The sequence below is a fragment of the Magnolia sinica genome, chromosome 5, assembly GCF_029962835.1.
Source record: "Magnolia sinica isolate HGM2019 chromosome 5, MsV1, whole genome shotgun sequence".
Taxonomy (NCBI): Eukaryota; Viridiplantae; Streptophyta; class Magnoliopsida; order Magnoliales; family Magnoliaceae; genus Magnolia; species Magnolia sinica.
In genome coordinates this window covers 52462795-52489670 of record NC_080577.1, presented here as the reverse complement: position 1 = coordinate 52489670, position 26876 = coordinate 52462795, and the positions used below count along the sequence as shown (strand labels likewise).

Below are 26876 nucleotides of genomic sequence, written 5' to 3'. Positions count from 1 at the left end.
TTCCTTTAGTAAGGCTTGGTTGAGCTTTGGATACGGTTCATTTTTAACAATATGTCCTAAAATGAACTCAAAAAATGGATGGATGGGGAGGATTTCTCACGAACATAACAGTGGGCCCCACCTAAGTTTCCAGCGCAGGAACATCCTGCGAAAGGCTTTCGCTGGAAATCCTCGTCCATCCCCGCGCATCCACGGATTGCATCCTACCCCTGCCCGGACGAATTACTGTCTGAGCAGGGCTATGTGGGACCCATCATGATGCAAGTGTTTTATCTAAGTTGTTCATCATTTTTATTATATTATTTTAATATATGATTCTAAAGATTAAGTAGGTCCACATCTCTAGTGAACCACACTAAAGGATGCTGCAGTGATAATGACATCCACCGTTGAAACCTTTTTAAGGGCCACTGTGATATATATATATATATATATATATATATATCATGCTCCCCTGCGCACCTACGCATGTACGCACCTTTTCACACGTGCCATAGGTGTTTAATCTGAACGGTCCATGTGATGCGGAATCCCATAAACCTCATGTGACAAATTTTCACCCCAATCTAATATTCTGGTGGGCCATAGCAAAGAGAAATGCAAATCAAGGGAGGAAACTGTTTTCATTTTTCATGGCCCATCAAAGTTTTAGATCAAAGTAAAACTTGGGTTCGAGAGGTTTCAGGAGGTGCTGCTTCACATGAACGGTTCAAATTTTGGATCCACATCACGTATGATGGGTTCTCAAAAAGTTCGTACGTAGTACGTACGAACTGGTTCGCAAGTGAGTGTTTTCGTGTGTGTGTGTGTGTGTGTGTATTATACCATCCAACCTATTCATTAGGTCATGTAGACGTGGATGAAGTGAAGACACAAAATATAAGCTTGATCTGAAACTTCTCTAGCTCCCAAGAAGTTTTTAATGGTGGACGTTCAATCCCCACTTTGTGGTCCAATAAATCCTTGGACCTGCCTCTTATTTTGGCTCACACCTTAAATGATATGAAAAAGTTGGTGGACTGTGTAGATCAAAACATAAATCATGGTAGGGCATAAGGAAGTTTTATATGTTAAAAGTTAGTTTTGCATTGCACAAGCAATTAAAAGAGAATTTTTTTCTAATTTTGAAAGCAATTTTTTTTTTAATAAAAAAATTTATGAAGCGCATTCCGTGTTCACCATTAAGCTAGACTCCTGTCAAGGAAAAAATTCAGTGAAAAACTACTCAGTGTTCTTCTTCTTCCACATTAACAATGCATTAACAAACATTGGAACATTTTTCCAATTCCGCTAAATGCACTAAATAAGCGTTAACAAACAGGCCCTAGGGCGTTACCGGGCTGCCCGAATACCCCTACGCGGTGCCTCCTACTTGTAGAGAAAACAGGAGGTGAGGTCTCAACCGTCCATTCGCATCAGACTATAACCGTCGGATTTCAACACCTCTAGGGTTTATACATAAACCTCAGGCTCCTCTAACAAAACCCTCCTCCAGCAGCCTCCACGAGCTTCAGCACCAGGTCGAGCTTCCATGGTGAGAAAATTTAAGAAAACAATCTCTCTTTTGGAATTCTAGGGTTTCATTTTCTTCTGATTTCTGCTCCTTCATAGCTTCCATAGTTTCTAGGGTTCTGGATTCTGTTCCGTTCTGAAATCTAGGGCTTTGTATGATACTGTCGTGTTAGGGTTTTGGATCTGCTCATGTCTTTGATATTCTTTTGGGGTGTGTACAGCATTTAAGGTTTTGGAGGTTTTTTTTTCTTCTTCTATTTTTGTATGATTTGGTTTGCAGACAGATTTTCACTGCATTTTACCGTGTTGAATCTGATTTTCTGCGGGGGTTCAAGGGTTTTACGGACTGTTATTTTGCTACGCTTTGAAGATGCATGGATGGGCATTTGGAGCCATTTCTAGCGTTTAATATCGACTGTCAGGAATTGCTTTAGGGTTTTAGGTTCATTTTGCTGTCTCTTGTGGATTCCAGATATCAGAGAAATAGGAATGTCTAAAATAGCAGACGACTATAGCTGCGCGAAAAGTGGGGCCACAACAAGCCCACGGACCTGAAAGTCACGCCCAGGCCCAACCCATGATAGCTATAAGTATTCCTACACTGTAGCTCGGACAGCCACCTGCATCCGTAGTATACTGCATTTGGGCAGATGGTCCAAGGGGCTTGTGGTACAACATATGTTCAGCCAAACCCAAGGGTTTCCATCTGGGATTAACTTCTTCATTGAGAGTCTAAAGGAAAAGAAGGCACATGAATTCCTAGAGAACATGTGGCACGCATTGGTATTTGATCCCAGGATTGTAAATAGGTCTCGGTTAACTGTCTCTGTCACCACCCTAACCGTGTTGTATTGTCCCTTGCTGCCTCTTATCAGGCCGTCTTGGGCACATACGGTGGTCCACACCACCGTATTATTCATGAATGGGACCTGAATGTATCAGGCCGTTTTAGGGATACTTCAAACACTTGTTGATAGAGTACACCCCCCCAGTAATAATACAATATGCTTCTTTTCCAGTCGAAGAAGATGCTAGAAGTGAATTCAAGGTTGACGAAGCTGTGCATATTAACACCATCACAATGGAGGCACGGTTTACATCTGAAATGGTGATCATCGACAAACCTACTCACGGCATAATGTAACATCTCAAGCCGTTGTATATTTCAACTCACATTGAAGGGTCCCCCGTTATCAGAATTCTGGTCGACAATGGGGTTGTAGTTAATCGGGGTTGTAGTTAATCTATTGCCATTAAGAATAATGGCTAAATTGGGAAAGGCTCCGGCCGATTTGATTCCATCAGAGGTGACCATTAGTAATTTCGTTGGTCATGTCACGAATACCCATGATATTTTACCAGTTGATTTGACTGTTGGAACCAAGACAGTCTAAGTACTGTTTTTTGTGGTCGATACCTCATCGAGCTATAACATGTTATTAGGGAGGGAATTGATTCATTCATTTGCATGCATCCCGTCTTCCCAACACCAGTTTGTGATTTTCTGGAATCAAGATAGGGTCGAGATAGTATTGGCCGACAACAAACCTTTCTTAGCTACTTCAAACGCTAATGAGGCTTATTATTATGGGAAAGAAGTTGGTCCGATTAGGTTTACTGGAAGCAATAAGTTCGGCAATTTGACAATTAGGTCTCAATGCACACCAAATGTTGAAAGGGTATTTTGGTCATTTATTATTGGGATTGACTGGTGGTTTTTGTAAGTCATGTAAAAAATGATTGGGCTAAAGCAGCACACGGAACAAAATACCCACTAGCAACATTTAGTTTTATTAGCAGAATAACCAAAAATGAAATCTAGGTCAACCTATGGATTATGGAGTGCTAAATCTAACATCATGGGAGAGGAATATGGGAATCTTTGAAACAAGTATGATTCAGATGAATCTAAAGCACTCTTTTTTTGGGGCTTCTATTTTGTCTTCTTAATAAGGGAGACTAGTGTTGTCAAAATCCTACCATATATGAGTTGAGTCAAATCTTAAGCAAAATGATTGGAATTTGATTCTAAATCCCTTTTTTTATATGAATCGTACAATTCAATGATTCGAATCCTACGATTTACAATTCAAATCCGAATTTACGATTCAAATTATACTCGTTCTCTTCTATTTTAAGCTTCACTTGGCTTTCATTTTATGGTTTTAATTGGTGGGGGCTTTGAGAATCATTTAGAAAATGTAAATTATTTTATTTATTCTTTACAAGAGATCAAATGATATATATTCTCTTCGACATTAAATCATGGAGCTTTTTTTTAATGATTTCGTACTTCTTAACTGGTCGAATCACCAAATTGATTTACGACTTATCTGGAATGTTTTTATGGATGGTTATGATCATGTTGATTTATATCATAACTATCAACTTCAAATGTTTTAAATGTTTTTTCTTTTTCTTCACACTGGATGAACTTACCAGGTTTGGAGTTTTGAGACAAACTTTTATCATGTGATATCCAGGGCCCTAGAGTAGTTGGTAGCAATTTATGCTATAGGATAACAATTTTTTCTGAATCTCCAGTCTCAAGAGTTCTATATTGCTACAACTGTCTATAGGTAAAGAATCTTATGTAGGGCTGTACACGAACCGGGCTAGCCCGATTAACTCGCTTGACTAGGCTCGACCCGGAACTGAGTTCGGGTCGGGATGGGCCATTTTCTTCGGCCTGAAACCGAGTTCGGGCCGAGTTTGGATAGGTTCTAGTTCGGCCCGACTCGGCCCGAAACCTGACTCGACCCGACTCGGCCTATATATATCCTAAATTCTTACCTAGTTACCCTAACCATTTACAGCAATCCAGGCCGTCCAAATCGTGGGTCCCTTTGTAAATGGACCAAAGTCCCAAAAATCTATGACAAAAGCCCTTCCCAAAAATCAAGGCCGTTCAAGTTACCTGCCAAAGCCCTTCCCATGGAGTAGATGGAGCAGAGTCAAAAAAATCAAGGCCGTCCAAATCGTGGGTCCGAAACTGGCCCGAACTCTGCCTGAACTCGCCCGATTGCTGACCGGGCTGGTTTGGCTAGTGATTGGGCCGGGCCGGGTTGAGCCCAGTTTGACTCGGTTCGTCCCGATGTACACCCCTAATCTTCTGTGATTAAGATTCAGGGTCATCAATGCGTGCTATGCAGCTATGTTATTAATCGACTTCAAAATTTCAGTAATTTGCATCCATACTTTTTCCATGATGTATTTGGTCTGGGTAGATATTTTTCCGGCAATGTTTATGACTAATTTCTTAAGATATTTTCTAGTCATTGTTGCAGGAGTCCTATCAATTTTCTGGTTGAAGATTTTTTTTTTTTTTTTTTTTTTGAGTTTTTTATTTCCTTGAAAAGTTTTTATTTCTTATTTGATTTATGATGTTGCACTGCCTTATGGAGTTCCATCAAATTCTTTGTGCATTCAGGCCTTTGTTAAAGCCCAGAAGTCGAAGGCTTACTTCAAGCGCTTTCAAGTGAAGTTCAAGAGAAGGAGAGGTATCATGGTCCTTTTGTATCCTAAGAGCTGTTGAAATTTCTTGATTTTACCAAGCTTCTGCTGGTGCATCTTTGTTTTTTCAACTTTTTAATAAATGTATATTAACTTCTTTCTGCAAATTTGTAATTTTTTACAGAGGGGAAGACTGACTACCGTGCCAGGATTCGTTTGATTAATCAGGACAAGAACAAATACAACACACCCAAATATCGATTTGTTGTTCGCTTTGTATCCAACAATTTGACCACTGCTATTTGTTAGTCCAGTGTTTCCTTTCTAGTACGTTTATTCTCTTTTTATTGATCTTTTATTTCTTAATGACATGCGGTAAATAGACAAACAAAGATATTATTGCACAAATAATATCTGCTAGTATTGCTGGTGATTTGGTTCTTGCGACAGCTTTTGCACATGAGCTACCTCGATATGGGCTGGAAGCGGGCCTTACCAATTACGCTGCAGGTGCCTAATATCATTCTATGACATAATTTTTGACTGTTTTTTTTTTTTCTTTTTGCATGCATATCCATATTTTAATCATGGTTTACATGGACATTAGCTTACTGCACTGGGCTTCTGTTGGCTCGCCGTGTCTTGAAAATGCTTGAGATGGACGATGAATATCAGGGCAATGTGGAGGTGTGTATTTGTTGTTTGTAATTTCACTTATGTTTGCACGATCTTGTTTCTTTAATCTGAGAGGATAAAATGTGTCGAGATATTTCCTGTTGTTAGGCCACTGGAGAAGATTTCTCTGTCGAACCCACAGAGAGCAGGAGGCCATTCCGTGCTCTTCTTGATGTTGGTCTTATTAAGACTACCACTGGAAACCGTGTCTTTGGTGCTCTTAAGGTATTTTGAGCTTTGCTCTCCTTGGTGGTCTTGAGGTATTTTGGTCTTCATTTTTCTCTTGTTTGATTTGTTTGATTGCAATCCTCATTGTCGCTTCTTTTAAGTGGCGTTTTCTGTTTGTGTATCTTACGAATGATGGTTCAAGGTGGAGGATTTCTTAAGCTTTTAAAGCACCCATTTTGTTTGAATGGTTAGAAGTTTTCAATTTACAAGTATTTCAGAAAATTTCCCATCTAAGCTTGGTTCTGGTTTCAATCCATTATCATCAATTGGCCAAACTGAGACGAATTTCACAATTTGATTCGGTATCTACAGCAACTCTTCCTCCCTCAGCAATTGCCACAGTCAGTTGTATTACCCGTCTGAATTGACGGCTGTGAAGCACATATCCTAGACTGGTTCTTTAATGCGTCTGTGACAACTTACTGTGGTTTGTTCTGATGGATATTCTTATGCACCTGTGATACTCATTGTTATTTCATTTTCATTTTTTATATCATAATGCCTGTTAGGTTTGTTGACATGTGATTGCCCAACAATTGGTTTAGTGGCCTTTATGTTTCTTGGAATGTCAGGCATTTAGCATTTTCCATTTCTCCTATTGACAATGGATTTGCTTTAATAATGGGTGAAACTTAGGAATGTTGATATATGATCAATGGAAAACGCCGTTTTTCTTTTCTTCCTGATGGACTGCTGTATATACCATTGACATTGGACATTGGTGGAATTGCAAAGTATTCCATAATGGTAATGGTGGCTGTAATGGCGCCACCATTACCCTTATGATATGAGCTGTAATGGCTCTTATGGCTCCCATAACTGTATCAGCCTCGTAACGGTCGTAAGGGTAATTTTTTCCCCTAACGGCTGTTATGACCCTGTAACACATAACGGTCTCCGCCATTAACATTATATAATGGCCATTACAGCATGCCATGTGGCATTGTTGTTTTATTTTTAAATCATTTAAAGCTAGACGTATTGGTCAGTTCTAAGTGCACCTTTCCTTTGAAATTATTTCTCAATTTCCATTAATGGTTGCAATTTTTTTTAAAAGACGTTAATGATTGTAACTTTGGATCATCTTTAGGGAGCATTGGATGGTGGACTGGACATTCCTCACAGTGATAGGAGGTTTGCTGGTTTCAAGAAGGATGATAAGCAGCTTGATGCTGAGGTTCACCGCAAGTATATCTTTGGCAGCCATGTTGCCGCATACATGAGGGTAAGACTATTAAGTCTAAACTTTAATTTTCTTTTCCTCTCTCTCACTCTCTGTTTAATTCAATTTGGTTAGCTTGACCAATATCAAGATTTCAAACTGAGGGGGATCTGATCTTTTAACACATTCTACATTTTCTTTACTGTAATTACTTGAGAGAACTATTGCTTGTGCAGACTTTGATGGAAGACGAGCCCGAAAAATATCAGTCACATTTCAGTGAGTACATCAAGAGGGGAATTGAGCCCAATGGCATTGAAGAGCTATACAAGAAAGTCCATGACGCCATCCGTGCTGACCCCACTCCATTGAAATCTGAGAAAGCTCCTCCAAAGGAGCACAAGAGGTAGGCCAGCACTTTAGCCTTTCCACAGTATCCATTACTTTTTTCCTCTCATTATCTTGCAAATGATTTATGCTCCCAATTTCAACTGTTAATTGCCTCTCACACAATGACATGTCCTTTTCTCGTTATTATATGGAAAAACAGCTGTATTTGCCTGTTCAAAATTCCGGCATAGTTAGATGTCCTATGTTACATAATTGTAGAAAGAGAAATGCTTGCTTTCACTTAAATGAAGATGTTAGAAGAGGTGATTTGCCGGACACAAGTCAGCTTGACACTTTTTTTTTTTTTGGGCCATTCATCAGGCAGGGTCCTCCATGGACGAGTCCTGGATGAAAAATCTAGTCGATTCCACTCTTGAGGTGGTCCATATATGTGTATAAGAAAAACGGACATTTGGGGGTAAAATTGTCTGTCAGTCTTTATTCAATGTAGATGTGAACAGCCAGATGGCGGATCTTCCAGGGAACATTCATAGTGCTCCCCAAACAGTAAATTGCCTGAATCTTGCATGTGTAGGTTAGATTGGCAGGTATAACGTCGCCTTTCAATCTCTCCTTGCTTGCGGTCGCCTCAGCATTCCTTTTCAAAAATTGGAACATTCTCCAACATGCATTGACTCCCATTATCCAGTTTTTGCTTACAAGCATTCCTCTTCTTCTGATTATATGAAAATGGAGAATTCCTTGCCAAACAAGAACTAGATTCTGTATTTGGTTAGGCTTTTATCTCTATCATTATAGGAAGGGATCTTGCATTAACTTTGAACACTGGGTCCATCTGGTCCTTGGATTGGTTGATCTTGGATTGACTGGCCCTGTCTCAATGGACACACCATCTCCAATGGCACAAATAGCTTGTTTTAATTGTTTATTTGCTCCTGGCCTGATATTCCTCTTTCTCGTAATCTGTCAAGCAACTGCTAGATTTACAAATTTCAGGATCTGTGACTACTAGTCTCTGAGATTTCAACCAAACAAAAGATTGACCAATCTAGGAGTTTCCAATCCATGGCTGACTACTCTCAAGTCCAAGGATTAATAACTCTCCCTAGAATTGGGTCCCCACCATCCAAATAGGCCCTATAGTAAGATTGTAACAAGAGAACTCCATGAATGTCGTCTTTGTACAGTTCATCTTCATTGCCAAGGTTTTACGTATTGTCTGAATCTACTGGTATTGTTCATGAACAGTGCGTCAGTGTTGGCCTGTATTGGCCTTAAAAAAACCACCCGACGCAGGGTGATACGGCGTGGTATTGGTGGTGAACAATGCATTATCCAATACAACGAGTTTTAAACCTTTATCTCACTTAATCAACTTGTTATGTAATCATCTTATGTAATAGACTATTAGATAGCACTTGATGGTAATCAACCCATGTAATGGTCATTACATTGTGCCCGTGGGAGTTTTATGCTCTCGTTGCTGGTCCCCTAGCCTTGGTAAAGGGTGGGTTGTTTCAGGTTTTGTCAGCTGTTGTTGCCAAAACTTTCAACATGAATCTGAACACTATGACATGAATCTGAACACTGACCTTTCGAACTCATGTCAGGGCGTTCCTTGTAAGCGATGTGCTGCATCGAAACGTGGGTGTAGTGAGAAATGGGCAAAGGTTGGCTAGGGTGTGAGAGGTTGGCAAGGGTTCCCGCAGTATTTGGACCTGTGTGGATAAAGAAGCTAGTCCAGGAGAATAGCATTCATCCTGCCATATAGAAATATAGGAACATTGACAAATAAGAGTATGGAGTTAAGTACATACGATGAAGTGAAGGAGAGTCAACATAGCTTGTGTTTGGGAGGGCAAATGGAAAGGGGCCAAACTAGAGAAATTGAGCTTTTGATATCTAGCAAACAACAATAATAGAAATGGGTAGGGATAGTAGTAGATATAAGATTTAAAGTTTTAGATGTTAAGAGAGTAAGGGACATGACCTAAAGGAAACTACCTGTCTTCATTGCATCTGGTGTCATGCCCCAAACTCGGGAACTGGGCTCGCAAAATTCCCAGCCGCTGAATTCGGCGCTGATAGCCTCCGTAATACCCCATTCTCGGCTCCCAGCTCCCATACACTAGGTTTCGATCCTGGGATCCTATAAGGAAGATTTTTAAGGTTTTTTTTTTTTTTTTTTTTTTTTGGAGTATAACCACAAGTGTACTTAAGTCACAAAACATCATCACCACATCATCACCACATATCCACTAATATAGTCTTTGAGTACAATGCTGAAAGGAAAATACATGATATAACAAAATTTTAAAAGATCAGGCATATGCTTTTGTCTCAATGCTGCTGCGGTCTAGCATAACCTACACGTAAACAATGTGCGTAAGCTTACTACGAAGCTTAGAGGGTGCGTGCGTATGTGCGCAATGCATGTGCCAAGCATATAAATATCAGAGTAAGCGGAAATAATGAAGGGCTTAACTGGCAAGTCTATAAATGCTATCAGCCATGCCCAGGCTATGCGATGCGAAGGCCTACATGGCAAATGTTATATTCTAAAGATGCAATGCAACGTGCCAATCCTTCACTAGTTCACATGTCAGAATAGTTCACAATTGGATCATCACCGGGGTCTAGTACACTTTCGACACTGGTTGCCGCCCATTGCACGCAAGACCAAGCGAGTGCAAAAGACCTCACTATCTGCTTCGTTAGTGGTAACAAAAACCACCTGGTCCATTGATAGCGAACTCATTTCACAAGCTGGTCAAACTCAACCTAGCATATAACCCTCTATTGATGCAGGGACATGTGATGACCTAATCCTAGATGCAAGTATAATCAGGTTAAAGAATGTTCAAATAAATACACGAATCAGCTAACCGTTTCTAATCAGAGGGATTAGGTAAATCTCAACACAAAGATGAGGTCATTTCGTCAGGATTATGCTCCTTAGCATAAAATTACGTAAACAGTAAAAAGGGAGGACTTAGGGATATAAGGATATTCCATATCTAGCATAAGTCAGTCCACGGTCAAGTTTGGATCTGATTCTACTGACTAACCATCTAGCATAAGTTAGTCCACGATCAAGTTTAGATTTGATTCTACTGACTAACCATCCCTCTTTTCCATTCAAACTAGAAGGGGGATATCTAGAGAGGAACGAAAGGGGTGAAGAATGAACGGTTCGAGATGAAGAAAGTACAGGTCTTTTGTCGTTAAAAGAAAAGTCGGATGGTTCTTACCTTTTCCTGCACCTCGAAAATCTAAAAAGAAGGAAACCTGAAATAGGGGTGGAATCCTCAACACCCAAGGGCTAATCCTGAAACCCTAATTTCTTAAATAAAGAGGAAAAAACATATACGAATTTCTATTCATTCCATAATAATGAAAATAGGATTTCTCACAACGTATGCATAAGCTATGGAAAAAGTAAAAGTGCACCGAAGCCCCTGAAAACAAGAAAAATAACAAAAAGACGAAAAAAATAAAGAAAGTGCAATAAAGTCCTTGAAATAAGAAAAAGAACAAAAAATGTCTAAAAGTAAAACACTCGTGTGGTAGGGTGTGAAATCCGACCCATGGATCTATGGTCAGGGTGTGGTCATGCTGCTCTTGCACTCGTAGTGCGTTAGAAAGTGGGTCCAATGGACCCAACGTCCATTTACATCAACTCCTTCGTTTTGGTACTCTGTGGCGACGCCGCCTCCTCTGAAACACTCTAAAGGGTGCACCACTGATGTCCGCATCAATTCTCCCCAGGTAGGAAGAATTCACCATTGGCGAAAGTGAAATCCTGTATCTCTCGAGCAAATTAGGGTCGATGCACTGCAGTTGTCTCTGTGATCCAAGAGTTATCTGTAATGGGCCTGTTCCTGCATTTGACTAGGAATTTCTGGAAACCCCGGAGCGAGTGGAAATCGCCTCGGAGTCCAAAATTTCCTCTATCTCGTCTCTTCTCAGTGCATGTGGAAGAGAATGTAAGGTGGGTATAGGAAGATCAAGCTGTGGCCAAGGTCCATATATTGGGGGGGGGGGGGGGGGGGGAAAAAAAATGGGAACCAGTGGATAGAGGTAATGGCTCATGAAAGGGAATTAGATCTTCCACATTAAATGTGGAACTGATGCCCATGGTAGCAGGGTTATCAACAACATAAGCATTAGACCCTGACTTTTTCACAATTTTATGTGGGCCTATGATACGGGCATGAAGCTTCTTCACGGATCCAAGTGGAAACCGATCAGACCTAATACGAACCATAACGTCATCTCAAGGTTGAAATTCCCTAAATCTCCTGTGAGTGTCAGCAGAAAGTTTGTAATGTTCATTACTTGAATTAATCTTCCTCCTAATCTCACTATGCAATGCATGTATATGCTAGGCGAAAGATTCTCCTAACTCTGAAGGACACTGTGGGGTAGCCATGGAGATCAAATCTACGGCGGCTCGAGGTGTAAGACCCGAAACAATTTCAAACGGGCTCATTCCTGTGGACCTGTTCACTGAAGAATTATACGCGAACTCTGCTGTGGGAAGAACAGTGTCCCAGGTCATGTGGTGGTCTCCAATCAGACATTTTAACAAATTCCCTGGGCTACGGTTCACTACCTTTGTTTGACCATTTGACTGGGGATGCTATGCTGAAGAAAACTGGAGCCTCGTACTCAAAAGATGCCGAAGAGTTTTTCAAAAATAACTATTGAACCTAGTATCTCTATTAGACATGATGGATCTAGGTACTCCATGGGGTCGCACAATCTCCTGAAAGAATAGCCTAGCAACGTGGGAGGCATCTGAGGTCTTATAACATGGTAGGAAATGAGTCATCTTAGAAAATCGATCCATAACCACGAGCAATGTTGTCAAATAGCATATGCGATCCTGTGCAATTGCATATGCGTGTGGGCATATGCGATCGCACAATCGCATATGCGGTCGCATATTTTTTATTATTTTTTTTCCGCATTTTTTCAAAAAAAAAAAAACAGAAAAATTAGAAAAAATTCAAAAAAAAAAAATCAGAAAAATCAAAATAAATTATTATATGTCATTGGGACATGAAATACATTTAATTTAAGTAAAAAAAATAAATAAAACTAACCAATTACATACATATGATAATGATACATCATACAGTTACAATTTACAAATTACAATATAGTTAAACTTCTTAAATCTTAACAATTAACATTTTAATTACATTTAACAATAACAAATATGAAATATGAAATATCTATATTCAACATTCAACACTACATGTACATGATAGTTGATACAAATACAATACATAATATATCAAGTTATCAATATCAAGTTATCAACGATCAACAAGATCAACATCAACACACTTAGACTTATGAGACAAGCATTAAACAAAATTAAGAAGTTATGTATTTATTATTTATCTAATCAATAATCATTAATCATATACATTGATCTAGCATCCATTGTGGTACATCACCACCAGGTCCACCACCACCACCATCATTATCATCATCATTCGAGTCATCTTCCACATACACTTCTTTTTCTTCCGTTTCTTCATCATCTGTACGTACTAATACTTCACCAACATCCAGTGGTGGATGATCTTCAATTTGATCATCATTATCACCTTCTCCTTCTTCAATCTCCTCAATCTCATCAACGGGTTGACGTCTACTACTCACCCCCCGGCTCCCCCTCGTCCTTCGCCTTTGAGTGGTACTACTACCCTCACCAGGTGTCGATCCATATGCGGCATCTTCAACTTGTGCCCATGTCAGATCCTCTCCAGCAAATACCAGGTCCTCCGTCTCTATGAGCCACTCGTTATCTGCATCTAATTCATCTAAGCAGATAGGGTCAAAGAAGCCGGGCTTTTCTTTCCTACTTTGGAATTGTTCTCGCAATTTTTGATTGTATTGAACGAAAACCAAGTCGTTGAGCTTTTATTTTCTCAAGGCGATTTCTTTTCTTGGTATGAATTTGCAAGAAAGAAAGCGCAGCATTTGGCATTAGCTATTTAGCTAATTAATTTAGCTTAGGCCACAAAAAAAATTAAAGTTTACAAAAAAACAAAACAATTACTAAACAGTCTAAACTTACCGCCTCGAACGTGCTCTAATTGCGCTCGTAACCACTGACAGAACACGTGAGTCCAAGAATCTTCATAGCCAGCTTCTTTAGAGCTGGATCCTTCCTGTTCGGGTCTACTCCATAGGCAGCCCACTAGTCAGCTGAGAAAAACAGTTTAAGTATAGGTTAGAGTCTTATTCTCTTAGAGACATTTTGTAGAAAAACTTTTTGTAAGAGTTCAGTACACAGTTGACAGTACACTAACATTCATTCATAGAAGTACTTACTGGGTAATTTCATTGTCCGATGTCTTATTACGATATCCCTTGAGAATATCCCTTCACTTTGTGTAGAAGTCTAACAAAATTGAGATCTTGTCCTGTTCTCCTCTATTTGGAATCATTCTTTCCAAGACATCAATAAATCCAACCATATGCATAGTTAGTGCTTCTGCTGGATCAGCAGAAGCGAATAAACAGGCTGAGTTAAGGATGTAAGCAGCCGAATACAATGGAGATGACATTTGGCTGCCCCATCTTCTATCTATAATATCTAAAATTGGCTTGTAATCATGGTTTCTATAGTTAAAATGGTCCATGATCTTATTTTTTGCCCTCTCCATCGCATCATATATGTAGTCCATTGCGGGCTTCTCATCCTCGTCCACCAATCGCAATACAGTGATTAAGGGCTTGGATGATTTTAGCGCCTTTACCACTTGAGTCTAAAAACTTTGAGAAAGAATTGTTTGTTGAACTCTTTTCCCTTCAGCCTTCTTTGACCAATGCCCACTTGTAAAATCGGCCGACACTACAAAGCTTCTAAGTTCTGATTTCTTTGCATGTAGACTTTGTAGTGTTAAAAAGGCTATAGCGAGACGGGTGACTGCTGGATGTAGCAAGTTACCCCCAATGTGTTTTCTCATTCGACTGAGAAGAAGGGTGTGTTTGTACATAAAGACCGTGATTCTTCTAGCCCTTGCAATCACATTTATAAATAATCTACCTATATCTTCTAACATAAGATCAATACAATGGGCCGCACAGGGGATCCAAAATAAACATCGCCTCTTCTCCATAAGAAGACGACCGACCATTACATACGAGGCTGCGTTATCTGTAATTACTTGTACAACGTAGTCCTCACCTATTTCTTTAACTACATTATCTAGTAAGTTAAACAAATATTCTCCTGTGTGTGAATGGCCCGATGCATCCACTGACTTCAAGAACATTGTCCCAGCTGGACAATTTACCAAAAAGTTAATGAGAGACCGACCAGATCTATCGGTCCATCCATCGACCATTAGTGAACAACCATATTTTTTCCATGATTCCCTATATGCAGCTATGAAGGATTGTGTATATTCAACTTCAGTTTTTAGGCACGTCTCCCTCATTTCATGATATGAAGGAGGTTTAAGCCCAGGTTCAAATTGACCTATAGCCTCAATTATTATTTTGAAGCTTTTCGATTTAACGACGTTGAAAGCAACGCCGGTTTGGTAAAACCACTTAGCAATATATTGAATTGTGGTTTTCCTATCTTTTTGTTTATACTGGTTCTCTAAAGTTGATTGAGCCAGCCCTTTCCCTCTACCCCTTTGGTCGACCACATCCTCGGGGTGTGGTCTACACCATCTATCTATTGGCCCATGCCCTCGGGCTCTTTTTGATGGTTGTACTTGTGGTCTAGACCGGCCTGTTGAAGTAGGGGGAGTGAGACTAGTTTCATCTACATTAATTACATTTATATCTTCATATGCATCTTGTTCCATTTATTCCTCCTGGCGTAGGACACTATCGCATTTCTTTCTTAATTGTTTTTCCATATACTCTACGATCTCCCTTCGGATTTCTGGAGTAATTTTGTCGCATGCTTTTGCATTTGACCTCGGTAAATGTGCAAGGTGTTGCTTGTGCCTTGCAATACCACCGGAACTCACAAACCCATATAACTCACATACTATGTGAGTCTTTTTGGTAGCACTACGGTAGTGCCCATACTTCCAACCCGGGTCATTCGACTTGGGCTTCAAAGAGGAAGATTGGGAAGAAGACATTATGATGGTGGATGGTGGTGTCTGTATTAACACTAAAAAGTAACTAGCTAGCTACTAACTAGAAACTAGAAAGTAAACTACAAATAAAAAGAAAACTAAAGTAAGAGACTAAGAAGAAGAACTAAGAAGTAAGAAAAAAGTAAATCTAAGAGAGTAAGTAAGAGTAAAGAGTAAAGAGCCTAAAGAGATAAGACTCGGGGGGGGGGGGGGGGGGAGTTACACTTACACTTGTAGAAACTAGAGAGAGAGAGTTACACTTACATACACACTTGCACACTTACACTTGTAGAAACTAGAAAGGGAGAAGAAGAGGGAGAGAGAGAGTTGAGTTACACACTTACACTTGTAGAAAGGGAGAAGAAGAGGGAAAAGAAAATGAGAAAAAGAGAGAGAGTTGAGTTACACTTGTAGAGAGAGAGAGAGAGAGAGAGAGAGAGAGAGAGAGAGAGATTGATACACAAGTAAAATTACAAATGTAACAAATCTAAAAGAAGTTCCCAACTTCCAACTTTCAACTTCCAAATTCGACTCTAAGTTGTCTACTTGTCTTCTCTTCACCTTTGTCCCTTCACTTGAGTATTGATCTTGAAATCTTGTTGTAAGTTGTACTTGTAAGTTGTAACTTGTAAGATGTAACTTGTAAGTTGTAACTTCAAACTTGTAAGTTGTAAGTTGTAACAACTAACAATTAACAAAGTAATAAATCAATTATAAAAAAAAATTGATAGAAAGAAGTTGTTAGAAACTTAGAAGTTAGAAGTTAGAACTTAGAAAACTTAGTGGATGGAGATTGGAGAGGACTAGAGGAGTGAGGAGTCTCTTGACTCTTGAATCTTGATTCTTGAATATGGATGGTAATGGTATGATGTATGATGTATCATGTATCTTGGATTCTTGATTCTTGATTCTTGTACCCTTCCTTGATTTTTGATTCTTGAAAGTTGAAAGAAAAGAAAAGAAATATGGAAATGGAATATGGATGAAGAGGAGTGGATGTAGAATGTAGATTGTAAAGTGCTTAGAAGTTAGAATTAGAAATATGTAAGAGAGGATGTAGTAAGAGAAATAGAGAATAGAGAGAGTTTGAGCTTTTTTTGCATGTAAGAATGCTTAGAATGCATATTTATAGAGTAAAAATCTGGATTAAAAAAAAAAGTCAGAAATCTGACCGTTGGCCATTATGCGATCGCATATGCAGTATGCGATCGCATATGCTTGCACATGTGGCATATGCGATCACATATGTGCAGGGATCTCATATGCCATTGCCACATATGCGATCGGCCCACATATATGCGCATATGCGATCTCATATTCACATATGCGACCGCACATGACAACACTGACCACGAGTATGGAGTTGTACTTACGAATAGTCTTTGGAAGCCCAAGCATGAAGTCCATACTGACATCTTGCCACGGGGTATGTGGAACTGGCAAAGGAGTATATAAACTTGTATTTTGCTTCATTTGCTTCGCCAGTTGACATGTCCGACACTGCCCTACAATCTTAGCCACATTTCATTGGAGATTAGGTTAATAGAAATGATCAGATGCAAGGGTAATTGTTTTATCTCGAGCAAAGTGACTTGCCATTCCTCTAGCTTGCAGCTTCCAAACTAGAAAATTGCGGAGGGATGTGCGTGGGATGCAGAACTTGTCCCCTCTAAAAAGATATCCATTTGTAAGGACGAACTCAGCACTCTTCGAGGGCGGGTCACTAGACAATAACGCATAAATGATTCCAAAATCAGGACAGTTCGAGTACTCACCCTTGAGTTGCTCAAAGCCCGTAACTTCTATACTCATAGACCGCATCGTCGTGATACGATGGCTAAGCGCGTCAGCAACCTTATTCTCTTTTCTAGCCTTGTGCTTAAGCACAAACATGTACTCTTGAAGAAATTGTGCCCACTTGGCATGCCTAGGGCTCAACTTCTTTTGAGAGCTCAAATATTTCAAGGCCTCATGATCAGAGAATAGGACGAATTCTTGTGGTAATAAATAATGCCGCCAATGACACAATGATTGCACAACCGCATAGAACTCCTTGTCATAAGTGGAGTAGCGTTGTTTAGCCTCGTTCAACTTCTCACTAAAAAAGGCCACAGGATGTCCCTCTTGGCTTAACACTCCGCCTATGGCAATTCCTGACGCGTCACATGCTACTTCAAAGGCTTTGGTAAAGTCAGGTAGACGCATGATTGACGCTTCCGTCATCTTCTTAATTTATGAGAAAGCCCGTGCCGTGGCTTTAGTCAATTGAAACTCCCCTTTTCGTATGCAATCTATGATGGGAGCCATAATCGAGCTAAATCTACGGATGAACCACCGATAAAACGTAGCTAGGCCGTGAAAGCTTCGCACGTCATGTATGGTACGCAGCTTAGGCTAATTGACAATGGCCTTGACTTTTTCATGGTCTGTAGACATACCCTCTGACGATACAACGAACCTCGAGAAGATAACACGGGAGGTCAAGAAAGAACATTCTCGAGGTTCGCATAGAGCTTTTTTGCTTGCAAGGCGTTGTAGACTTGCCTCAAGTGCTCGATGTGTTGGCTAGGGGACGTACTATAAATGAGGATATCATCGAAGTACACAACTAAAAACTTGCCTATAAAGGGTCACAGCACCTGGGTCATCACCCTCATAAACGTACTTGGGGCATTTGTTAACCCGAAGGGCATAACCAGCCACTCGTACAACCTGTCCTTCGTCTTGAAGGCAGTTTTCCATTTATCTCTTGGGTGAACACGAATTTAGTGATAACCACTCTTGAGGTCAATTTTCGATAAGATAGTAAAGGTGGCCATCATGTTAAGCATGTCATCAAGCCTCGGTTTAGTGATCTTGTTTATGACTCTACTATCAACGCACATGTGCCACGTGCCGTCTTTCTTGAGCGTAAGAAGCGCAGGCACGACGTACGGGCTCAGACTCTCACGAATGAATCCCTTTTCAAGCAATTCATTCACCCCCCTCTTCAACTTAGCATGCTCGGTGGGGTTCATTCTGTAGTGAGGGATGTTTGGTAGGGTTGCCCCTGGGACGAGATCTATCGCATTCTGCATGTCTCGCATAGGTGGAAGCTCGTCTGGAAGGTCCTCAAGGAAGACATCTCAAAATTCCTCTAGGACCGGATGAGCCTCCTGGGGTATCCCCATAACAACCTTAGGTGTATTCTCCCTAGCCAGTAGGTTGTACACCATAGTCCCCACCTTAGTTTCTCTCTCAAATTCCTTAGCATCTATGATGTGGAGAGACTTCGACTGAGGCGCTCTTTGACTCTTAAGACCGCCTGGGGACGCAACATCTTTTGCTCCTGTTGACGATTTGGGAGGGAGCGGGCTCAAGACAAGCTTCTTTCCTTCATGCTTAAATACACAATTATTCGTACGCCCGAATATTGTGACATATTTGTCATAGAGCCATGACCTTCCCAAGATGATATGACCAATGTCCATTATGACCACATCACACCACAACTTGTCAACTTGTCCTTGTATGGTCCAAACTCAATCGGAACAAGGCATCGTTGGGTCACAGGGAGGGATGTCACAACCACCTAAGAAACTTTGTATGGGTTGGGGTGAGGGACTGGTTTCAACCCTAGGCGACTCAAAGTAATTGGAGAAACTACATTCTCACAGCTCCCGCTGTCTATGATCACTTTGCAGATCTTTTCTCCGCACTTGGCGTAAGTGTGGAAAATAGTGGTTCTGTGCCAATCTTCACTTTCCTTCATTTGAGTCAAGGCACACCTCACCACTGGAAGTGGGACAACCACGGTATCATCTTCGGCATCACTAGCCGGTTCAATGGAGGGTATAATGATCTCCTCATCATCCTGGTCACTATCAACTTTATCTGCCACTTTTTCCGTGCCTACTCTTATTTGAACACTCGGCAGCGATGTGACCCATGCCACCACAGCGGTAGCACTGCCCTGGGGTCTCGCTCCATGCGGAGCTACTTTAGGCGTAGTAGGTTGGAAATCAATCTCCGTCACATTGGACTGGCGCACAAAGTGCTTCAGTTCCTGCACCACTTGGTAAGCATGTTCCAGACTGGTGACCATGTGAAGCGTGAGCTCCCGCTGAAGCTCAGCCTGAGGCCCATACAGAAACGAGAGAGAACCACAATAGGGTCCTCATCCACATCGCACCTCATCGTATATTCATCAAACTTGGCGATGTATTCCGTCACCATCATGGATCCTTGGCACAAAATGTGCCATTGATCCAACAGCCTCTGCTTGTAAGAAAGGGGAATGTACTTCTCTCGCAACAACTGTTTCATCTCACTCCAAAAAAGAACTGACCCCTCTCTAGATCACTCACGACGACACTTCACATTTTCCCAATATAGTTTTGCCTGGCCCACCAATTTCATCTTGGCGAAACCGACTCGTTGTGGGTCTGGCAGACTGTGCCACTCAAAGAAGTGGTCATGTCTGCAAACCAGTTGGAAAAAACTTTGAGGTCCAATATCCCATCAAAACTGGGGGCGTCGACTTTGATGCCCTTCATGACCCTAGCAACAGGGTTCTCGTGCTCATGATATCTCTAGGGGTGCTGACGACGCACCCCATCATGGCCCGCCTATTGGGCGGGAAGAACAGGATCACGATTGTGTGTGGATGGTAATGGATTTACCCCGTTGTGCCCGTGGGCCTGGCCTGTGCCCAAACCATCCCTAGGCGGAGTAGGGCCTGCAACTTAGAACTGATCGACAACCCCGGTGTCGGGGGTCACCTGAGCTCCACCTACAGTGGCGGTTGGAATACCAGCCTCTAGATGCACAACTCTCTCCTTTAGATGCGTGAACCCACCAACCTGATGCGCAAACTGCTGCGCGATATCATCCCTGTTCGAAACTGTTGATCCATTCTCTTAGTTATGCCCTTCATAGCCTTGGCAAATTGATCGGAGTACATGGTGTAATGGAGACCGAATCCATAACCAGTGTGCGTGGGCATACACCAGGAATCACAAGTGAACTGACTGACTTATGCTAGATCTGGACTGACTTGTGCTAAAAACGATGATACCAATGCAATACAACTACCCCATACCATGGACTGACTTATGCTAGATCTGGGATATCCAGAGAGGAACAAAAGGGGTGGGGAATGAAGGGATCGAGATGAAGAAAGTACATGTCCTTTATCGTCAAAAGAAAAGGAGGATGATTCTTACCTTTTCCTGCACCTCGAAGATCTAGAAAGAAGGAAACCTGAAATCGCGGTGGAATCATCAACACCCAAGGGCCAATCCTGAAACTCTAATCTCTTGAATAAAGAGGAAGAAAAGACACGAATTTTCATTCATTCCATAATAATGAAAATAGGGTTTCTCATAATGTATATATAAGCTATGGAAAAAGTAAGTGCACTAAAGCTCCCGAAAACAAGAAAAATAACAAAAATACAAAAAAGAAAAGAAAAGAAAGTGCAATAAGGCTTTTGAAACAAGAAAAAGAATAAAAAATGTCTAAAAACTAAAACACCTGTGTGGTAGGGTGTGAAATCCGACCCATGGATCTATGGTCAGGGTGCGGTCATGCCGCTCCTGCATTTGCAGCGTGTCAGAAAGTGGGTCCGATGGATCCAGCATCCATCCACATCAACTCCTCCGCTTCGGTACTCTGTCGGCAACGCCTCCTCTGGTACACTATAAAGGGTGCACCACTGATGTTTGCATCATCTACACCTGGGCGGGTAAGGTCAAACCCCCTTCCTACCGACCCCGACATAGTGTGAGACGCGGCCCACTGGTATACAGCCATTGTCCGCTCATGAATCCACTCGGTCTAGACATTGGAGTATCCTACTAGTACCACAGGGTTTAGGGACATTCACCCAGGGACGCCTGTGGTGCCTTGTAACCTCAATAGTTTCCGGTGTCCATAAAATCATCTGCCAGCCACAACAAGGCTACAAGACTACATCCCTGGTGTCGCTAGGGAGTAGATGTAACGTGTCACACAATACACAATGCACGAATCACACTATCCAAGACATGCATCAAACCTACGTGTATGCGGGGCGACCCTATCTCATATAGAGTCCCCAGAGTGTCTCAAGGAGAAGGGCTATGAGCATTCGTCATCCACAACAGGCATACAAATGATGTGTATGGGCATATAACTGGGCATGATATCTATTACACCAAGCATATTATCAGTGTGTCCTATCAGGCCAAGCACACTAGCATGTTATCAGACATATCATGATATAATTGGCACTAATTGACACATCATACATAGAGAGTGGGAATCGAACGACAGGCCCTACCATAAATATGGAAGAGGATTGCGTACTGAGTAAACTCTATGGGCCCCACTGTCATTCATGCATTGTATCTACTCTGTCCATCTCTTTTACCAAATAATTTTAGGGCTTTATCCTAAAAATGGAGCATATCCAAACCTTAAGTGGACCACACCACCAGAAACAGTGTGAATTGAACATCAACCGTTGAAAAATTCTTGGGGCCAATCGAAGTTTTAGATCAAGCTGATATTTGTGTTTTCCTTTCATCTATGTCTTTCTGATCTTATGAAGAGGTTGGATGACAAATAAACATCACTGGGGCCCTTAGAAAGTTTTCAACGGTGGAAATCAATACTTCCGCTTTTTCCTGTGGTATGGTCCACTTGAGCTTTGTACATGCATCAATTTTGGGTTGAACCCCTAAAATTATTTGGAAAAACAAATGGACGGCGTGGATAAACCACATGCATTCACAGTGGGCCCAACAGAGTTTACTCAGTACGATAAGAGCCTACTGAGTAACTTAGTACGCAATCCGATTTCCATAAATATGGAGGTCTATGTGGTGTGGCCCACATTAGACTATCATTAGCTCATCATGTAGCCTGTACATAAAAATCTAGTCACTGGATGTAAGGCATGGATAAGATACATATACCAAGGTGGGGTCCACTGGGAATGACCCGGATGGACACCCACATGTGCACCATGTTTGTCACTAGGCTATCAATTTATTGGGCACCCGACCCTCTGATGGTATCCCAAGGCGATCAAATTATTATTGGCATCACTATAATTACTCCAATAAGATAGTCTGCACCGTTTGAACATTGCCGATGTAATTTGACAGTTATAAATCATTGCTTAGTCACTAGGATGTGATCCTGTGCTTGTGGCCCATCTGAGTCTTGGAATTTCATCATTTCAGGTAAAGTACATGCCTTGACGGATTTAATACAACCATAGTATCAACATTACGTAAAATTAATTGATTTAATAATTAATTTCAAATACATCTTGCATTGAACATAGAATTACAGGGATTTTTAATTTCAGGGTGCCAATCATAGCCAGGGATTACAGAAATCCAGGAATCCAAGTCCAAGAGAGCCCTAAATCCAAGTGATCCCATATTCAGAGGTTCCCAAGTCTAAGGAATTGAAATCCAAGGAAATCACAAGTCCAAGGGATTCCATATCCAGGGGAATTCAAGTCCAAGGGCTTTCTACCCCCACAGTTCCCTGTGGTGTGGCCCACCTAAGATCTGGATTGGCCTGAACTTTAGGCCCTTAGCCCAACACGGCCTGAATGAAAGGATAGATGTTGTGTATGGCACATAAACATCAAGGTGGGTCCCACGAGTGGGACTCTATTGGCTGAAAAAGGGGTAGCACCCCTGCCCATTGTTTCCCTTAGTGCGGTCTGCATTAGATTTGGATCAGCCTGATTTTTGGACTCTTGGCCTAAAATGTTCTAACAAAACGGATGAGCAGAGTGGATAAGTCACATACATCAAGGGGTCCCACGAGTGGGCCCCATTCCACGCCCCAAGCTTGGTGTCCACCCGCCAAAGGCACTGGTAACAACGTCCCTCCTTTTTTTAATATTATATATTTTTTGTCATAACATAAAAGTAGGCCCAAGAGGAGGATCTACTCCATCCACTGTGTAAGCCAGCTCGAGAAGTGTCTAATGAGTCTGATTTGGACTGGTTTGGACGAACAGGGACCATACGGTGGGCCTTGAAAGATTTCAACAGCAGAGAATTGTTTCCCTCCATGCAGCCCACTCACAAATTAGACCTGACTCATTTTTAGGCCCATGGCCTGAAATGATCTGGAGAAACAGGTGGACGGTGTGGATTAAACCAATACATCATGGTGGGGTCCATGAATGGAACCCTTCTCCTTGCCCAAAGGTTCCCGTCGCTGGGCAGCAGCGCCCATGCACGTGAACTGTTTTTTTTTTTTTTTGTAAAATTTATTTATAAATATTATTATTATTATGACTGGGGTCCATGCTTAGACGATCCTCACCATCCATCTTATCGACCAACTCTTCGTGTAGCCAAAGAGTCCAGACTCGGGCAGGTTCCACGACATACATACGTCACGGTGGGCCTTAGAAAGTTTTAACAGTGGAAATTTGTTTCCCTCGGTGTGGCCCACTCTAGACTCGGATCTGTCTCATTTTTTTGGCCCATGATCTAAATTGATCTGTAGAAAAAGGTGGACGGTGTGGATCTAACATATACACCAAAATGGGGCCCACGAGTGTGGCACCCCCCTCCACGTCTAAATGGTTTTGACGTGGGGTGCTCCAGCCCACCATCCTTTCTAATGTGGTCCACCTGATGGTTGGATCAGCCTCATTTTTGGGCTTTATGGCCAAAATAAGGTGTCAAAATGTATGGACAAACATGGATGAAACATATTAATTATGGTGGGGCCCACGAGTGGAGCCACCCCATTTGCTCTCACGGTTAGCCGGGTGCTGGCAGCAGCGGCGTCCAGGGATGCTGTTTGCACACCAGCAACAGCAGCTATACCCCATTTTTATTTTTATCTGTGTTATTTGTACGTGGGGTACACGTGAGAGATTCGAACCATCCATCAAGTTGGCCAGCTCATGGTGGGCCATGGAGCTTTGGATCAAATTGATTTTGATGCCCTTCCCACCATCGAAATCTACATAAACCTAGCAATATGTTGGATTGGAAATAAATATCACTGTGGGCCATACAAGATGGTCCACGCTGTGATAGTGTGCGGGGCACACTCTCCAATAGTGTGTCCCACCCCATAACATAATAATCTTTGGAGAAAGAAGGAAACATAAAAAAAGGAAAAAAAAACAAGGCAACGATTCAACCACTGGAGTGGGCCCCCGCCACTATGCGGTCCACCATACAATCTATACATGATCAAGGTGGGTCCCACTAAAATGTAAAAATCACAAAGAAAGGGATGGTTTTGACCCTCCCATGCACTCACAACGATGGATGAAGGGTTGGATCGGCTCGGATCGACGATCGGACGGTCCACCAAGTTCCTCTCCACCCCCAATCTCCTCTAATCTCACTTTCCTTTTCTCTCTTCCTCCTAATCTCTTAATCTCTCCCAATTCTCTATCAAGCTCTTTCTTTTCTCTTAAGCCATCTTCTTAATATTCCTTTCTTTTCTCCTTATATCTATTAATCTCTCCCTAATTCTCTAAACTTTTTTTCTCTCAATCTCTTTCTACTCTCTTGCTAGCAAATGGTTGAAATGAGAGGGAATTAGGGGATTTTATGGTAGAACTTTTAGGATAGGGAGGGAATTAAAAGGAGGAGGGTTAGAATGGGGAGAGAAAGAAGGAGAGAGGGATGGCTAGGCATGGGCAAGGCATGGGTTGCATGGGTCGCTTTGACTAATGAGGAGAGAGAAGTGATGTCTCGATTAATGGGTTGATTGATGGATTGATTGAAGGATTGGACGACCTTGGGATTTGTTCAAGAGGGGCCTACCGCCCACATGTGTTGTGCGGCCCACCCCGGATTGTGCCAAAACTGCAACTTCTAATCTATGAGTTGCAATTGGGCATACTGTGCGACATTGGAATCGTAGCGCCCACGCGGTCGTTAGGGTACAAGTCTTGAGGTGTTACGGTACTAAAATAGGGTCGCGATCAAAACTCGTCGATCTGGTCAGTCGGGAATGTGCCAGCACTAAAAACGAAGCGTACGTTTGGCCTCATAGGGTTACGGGTCTTACATCTAGCTAGGATGAATCTTTATTAGGAGTTAATCAATTACCTCTTCATCCATTGCCTCTTTGCTCAAAGGGAGTAGGTGAGCCTTCTCTCTATTTTCAATGCGTATTGGGCAGTGTTGTCATTTGTGATCGTGTAAGCGCTTATGCTATTGCATATGCCATTTTGGACCAGTGGACTGCGAATGCCATGGTGTTATATTATTGTGCCGTTGGGGCTTATGTAGTTGCACAGAGAAGCGTGCGACCTCATAAGTCATAGTTATGTGATGGCATAACTTCCCAATGGTTAAATTTTTAACCATTGGACTTATTGTTATTATTATTTACTTCATTTTCTTTCACTTTTTGCCTATAGATGTGCACTCCCGCCCCATAATTTTGACAACTTTATTACTCTCTTTCACTCTAATACTCTCATATCGTATCCCTCTAGTCTCTTTAACTCTTACTCTCTTTCATGCTCTATAATTCTCATTGTCTTAAAACGACATACATAAAATTTTTATGTTGCTTTCACATTTTTGAGTATATACATTGATTTGAGTAGTTGTTAGTTGACTTGTTTCAGTCTAATAGTCTAATAAAACTTCAAAAACAATTCCATACACATATAGCCTTTTTTACATAAATTTTCATACACACACACACACACACACACATATATGGGAAAATGTTCTATGCGGTCGGGCTCATGGGAACTTCCCATGAGCTCGAGTTGTGTGGGCCCACCGTGATGCGTGTCGAACATCCACCCCATCAGTCCGATGAACCATACCATCGTGGGCCTTGGGCTTAAAAATCAAGTCAATCCGTGACTTGTGTGGGCCACACCACATACAAAATATGAGATGGGTTTCCCTCCATTAAAACATTCATAATCATTTGTTGGGCCCACCGAGATGTGGTTCACAAATCCAGCCCATCCATTATGTGTGTCCCACTTGGATGAGGGGTCAGACCAAGTTTCAGATGTATCCAAATTTTAGGTGGGCCCCACCAAGTGCCTTTATATGTTTTAGGCATGTCTTCACATGATTTTAGATGGTATGGCCCACCTGCGTTCCATATACGGCTAATTTTTGGGATATCCCACAATTTAAAGGGGACCCATCAAATGCATGGTGTTGATGTTCGACATACATCATGGTGGGGCCTACACAGCTCGACCTCATGGGAAGTTCCCATGAGCTCGACCGCATAGAACCTTATATATATATTTCAAGTTTCCTTTAAAATTTTGGAATTTTTTTTTCAGCAACAATAAAAAATGTTTGGGGGGTTGCCATCGCAAATGCGATTATGCCATTGTATAAGTGCACAATCCCTTGGGTTGCACGGAT

At 41.5% G+C, this 26876-nt stretch overlaps 1 protein-coding gene across 2 annotated transcripts in view; it reads left to right on the top strand.

Annotated features, from left to right (window-relative positions):
- The first annotated feature begins 1383 nt into the window (after nt 1-1383).
- The window catches only part of LOC131246042 (large ribosomal subunit protein uL18-like), a 30521-nt gene continuing 5028 nt past the window's right edge, over nt 1384-26876 (top strand). The window contains exons 1-8 of one of the 2 annotated variants that reach the window (XM_058245911.1): nt 1384-1534; nt 4943-5012; nt 5150-5269; nt 5416-5475; nt 5573-5652; nt 5749-5865; nt 6959-7093; nt 7267-7436. In XM_058245911.1, coding sequence (XP_058101894.1) covers nt 1532-1534; nt 4943-5012; nt 5150-5269; nt 5416-5475; nt 5573-5652; nt 5749-5865; nt 6959-7093; nt 7267-7436 — 755 coding nt within the window. In that variant the 5' untranslated portion in view covers nt 1384-1531. Of the gene's footprint in view, nt 1535-4942; nt 5013-5149; nt 5270-5348; nt 5476-5572; nt 5653-5748; nt 5866-6958; nt 7094-7266; nt 7437-26876 lie in introns of both variants that reach the window. The other variant, XM_058245910.1, reaches the window with a different exon arrangement.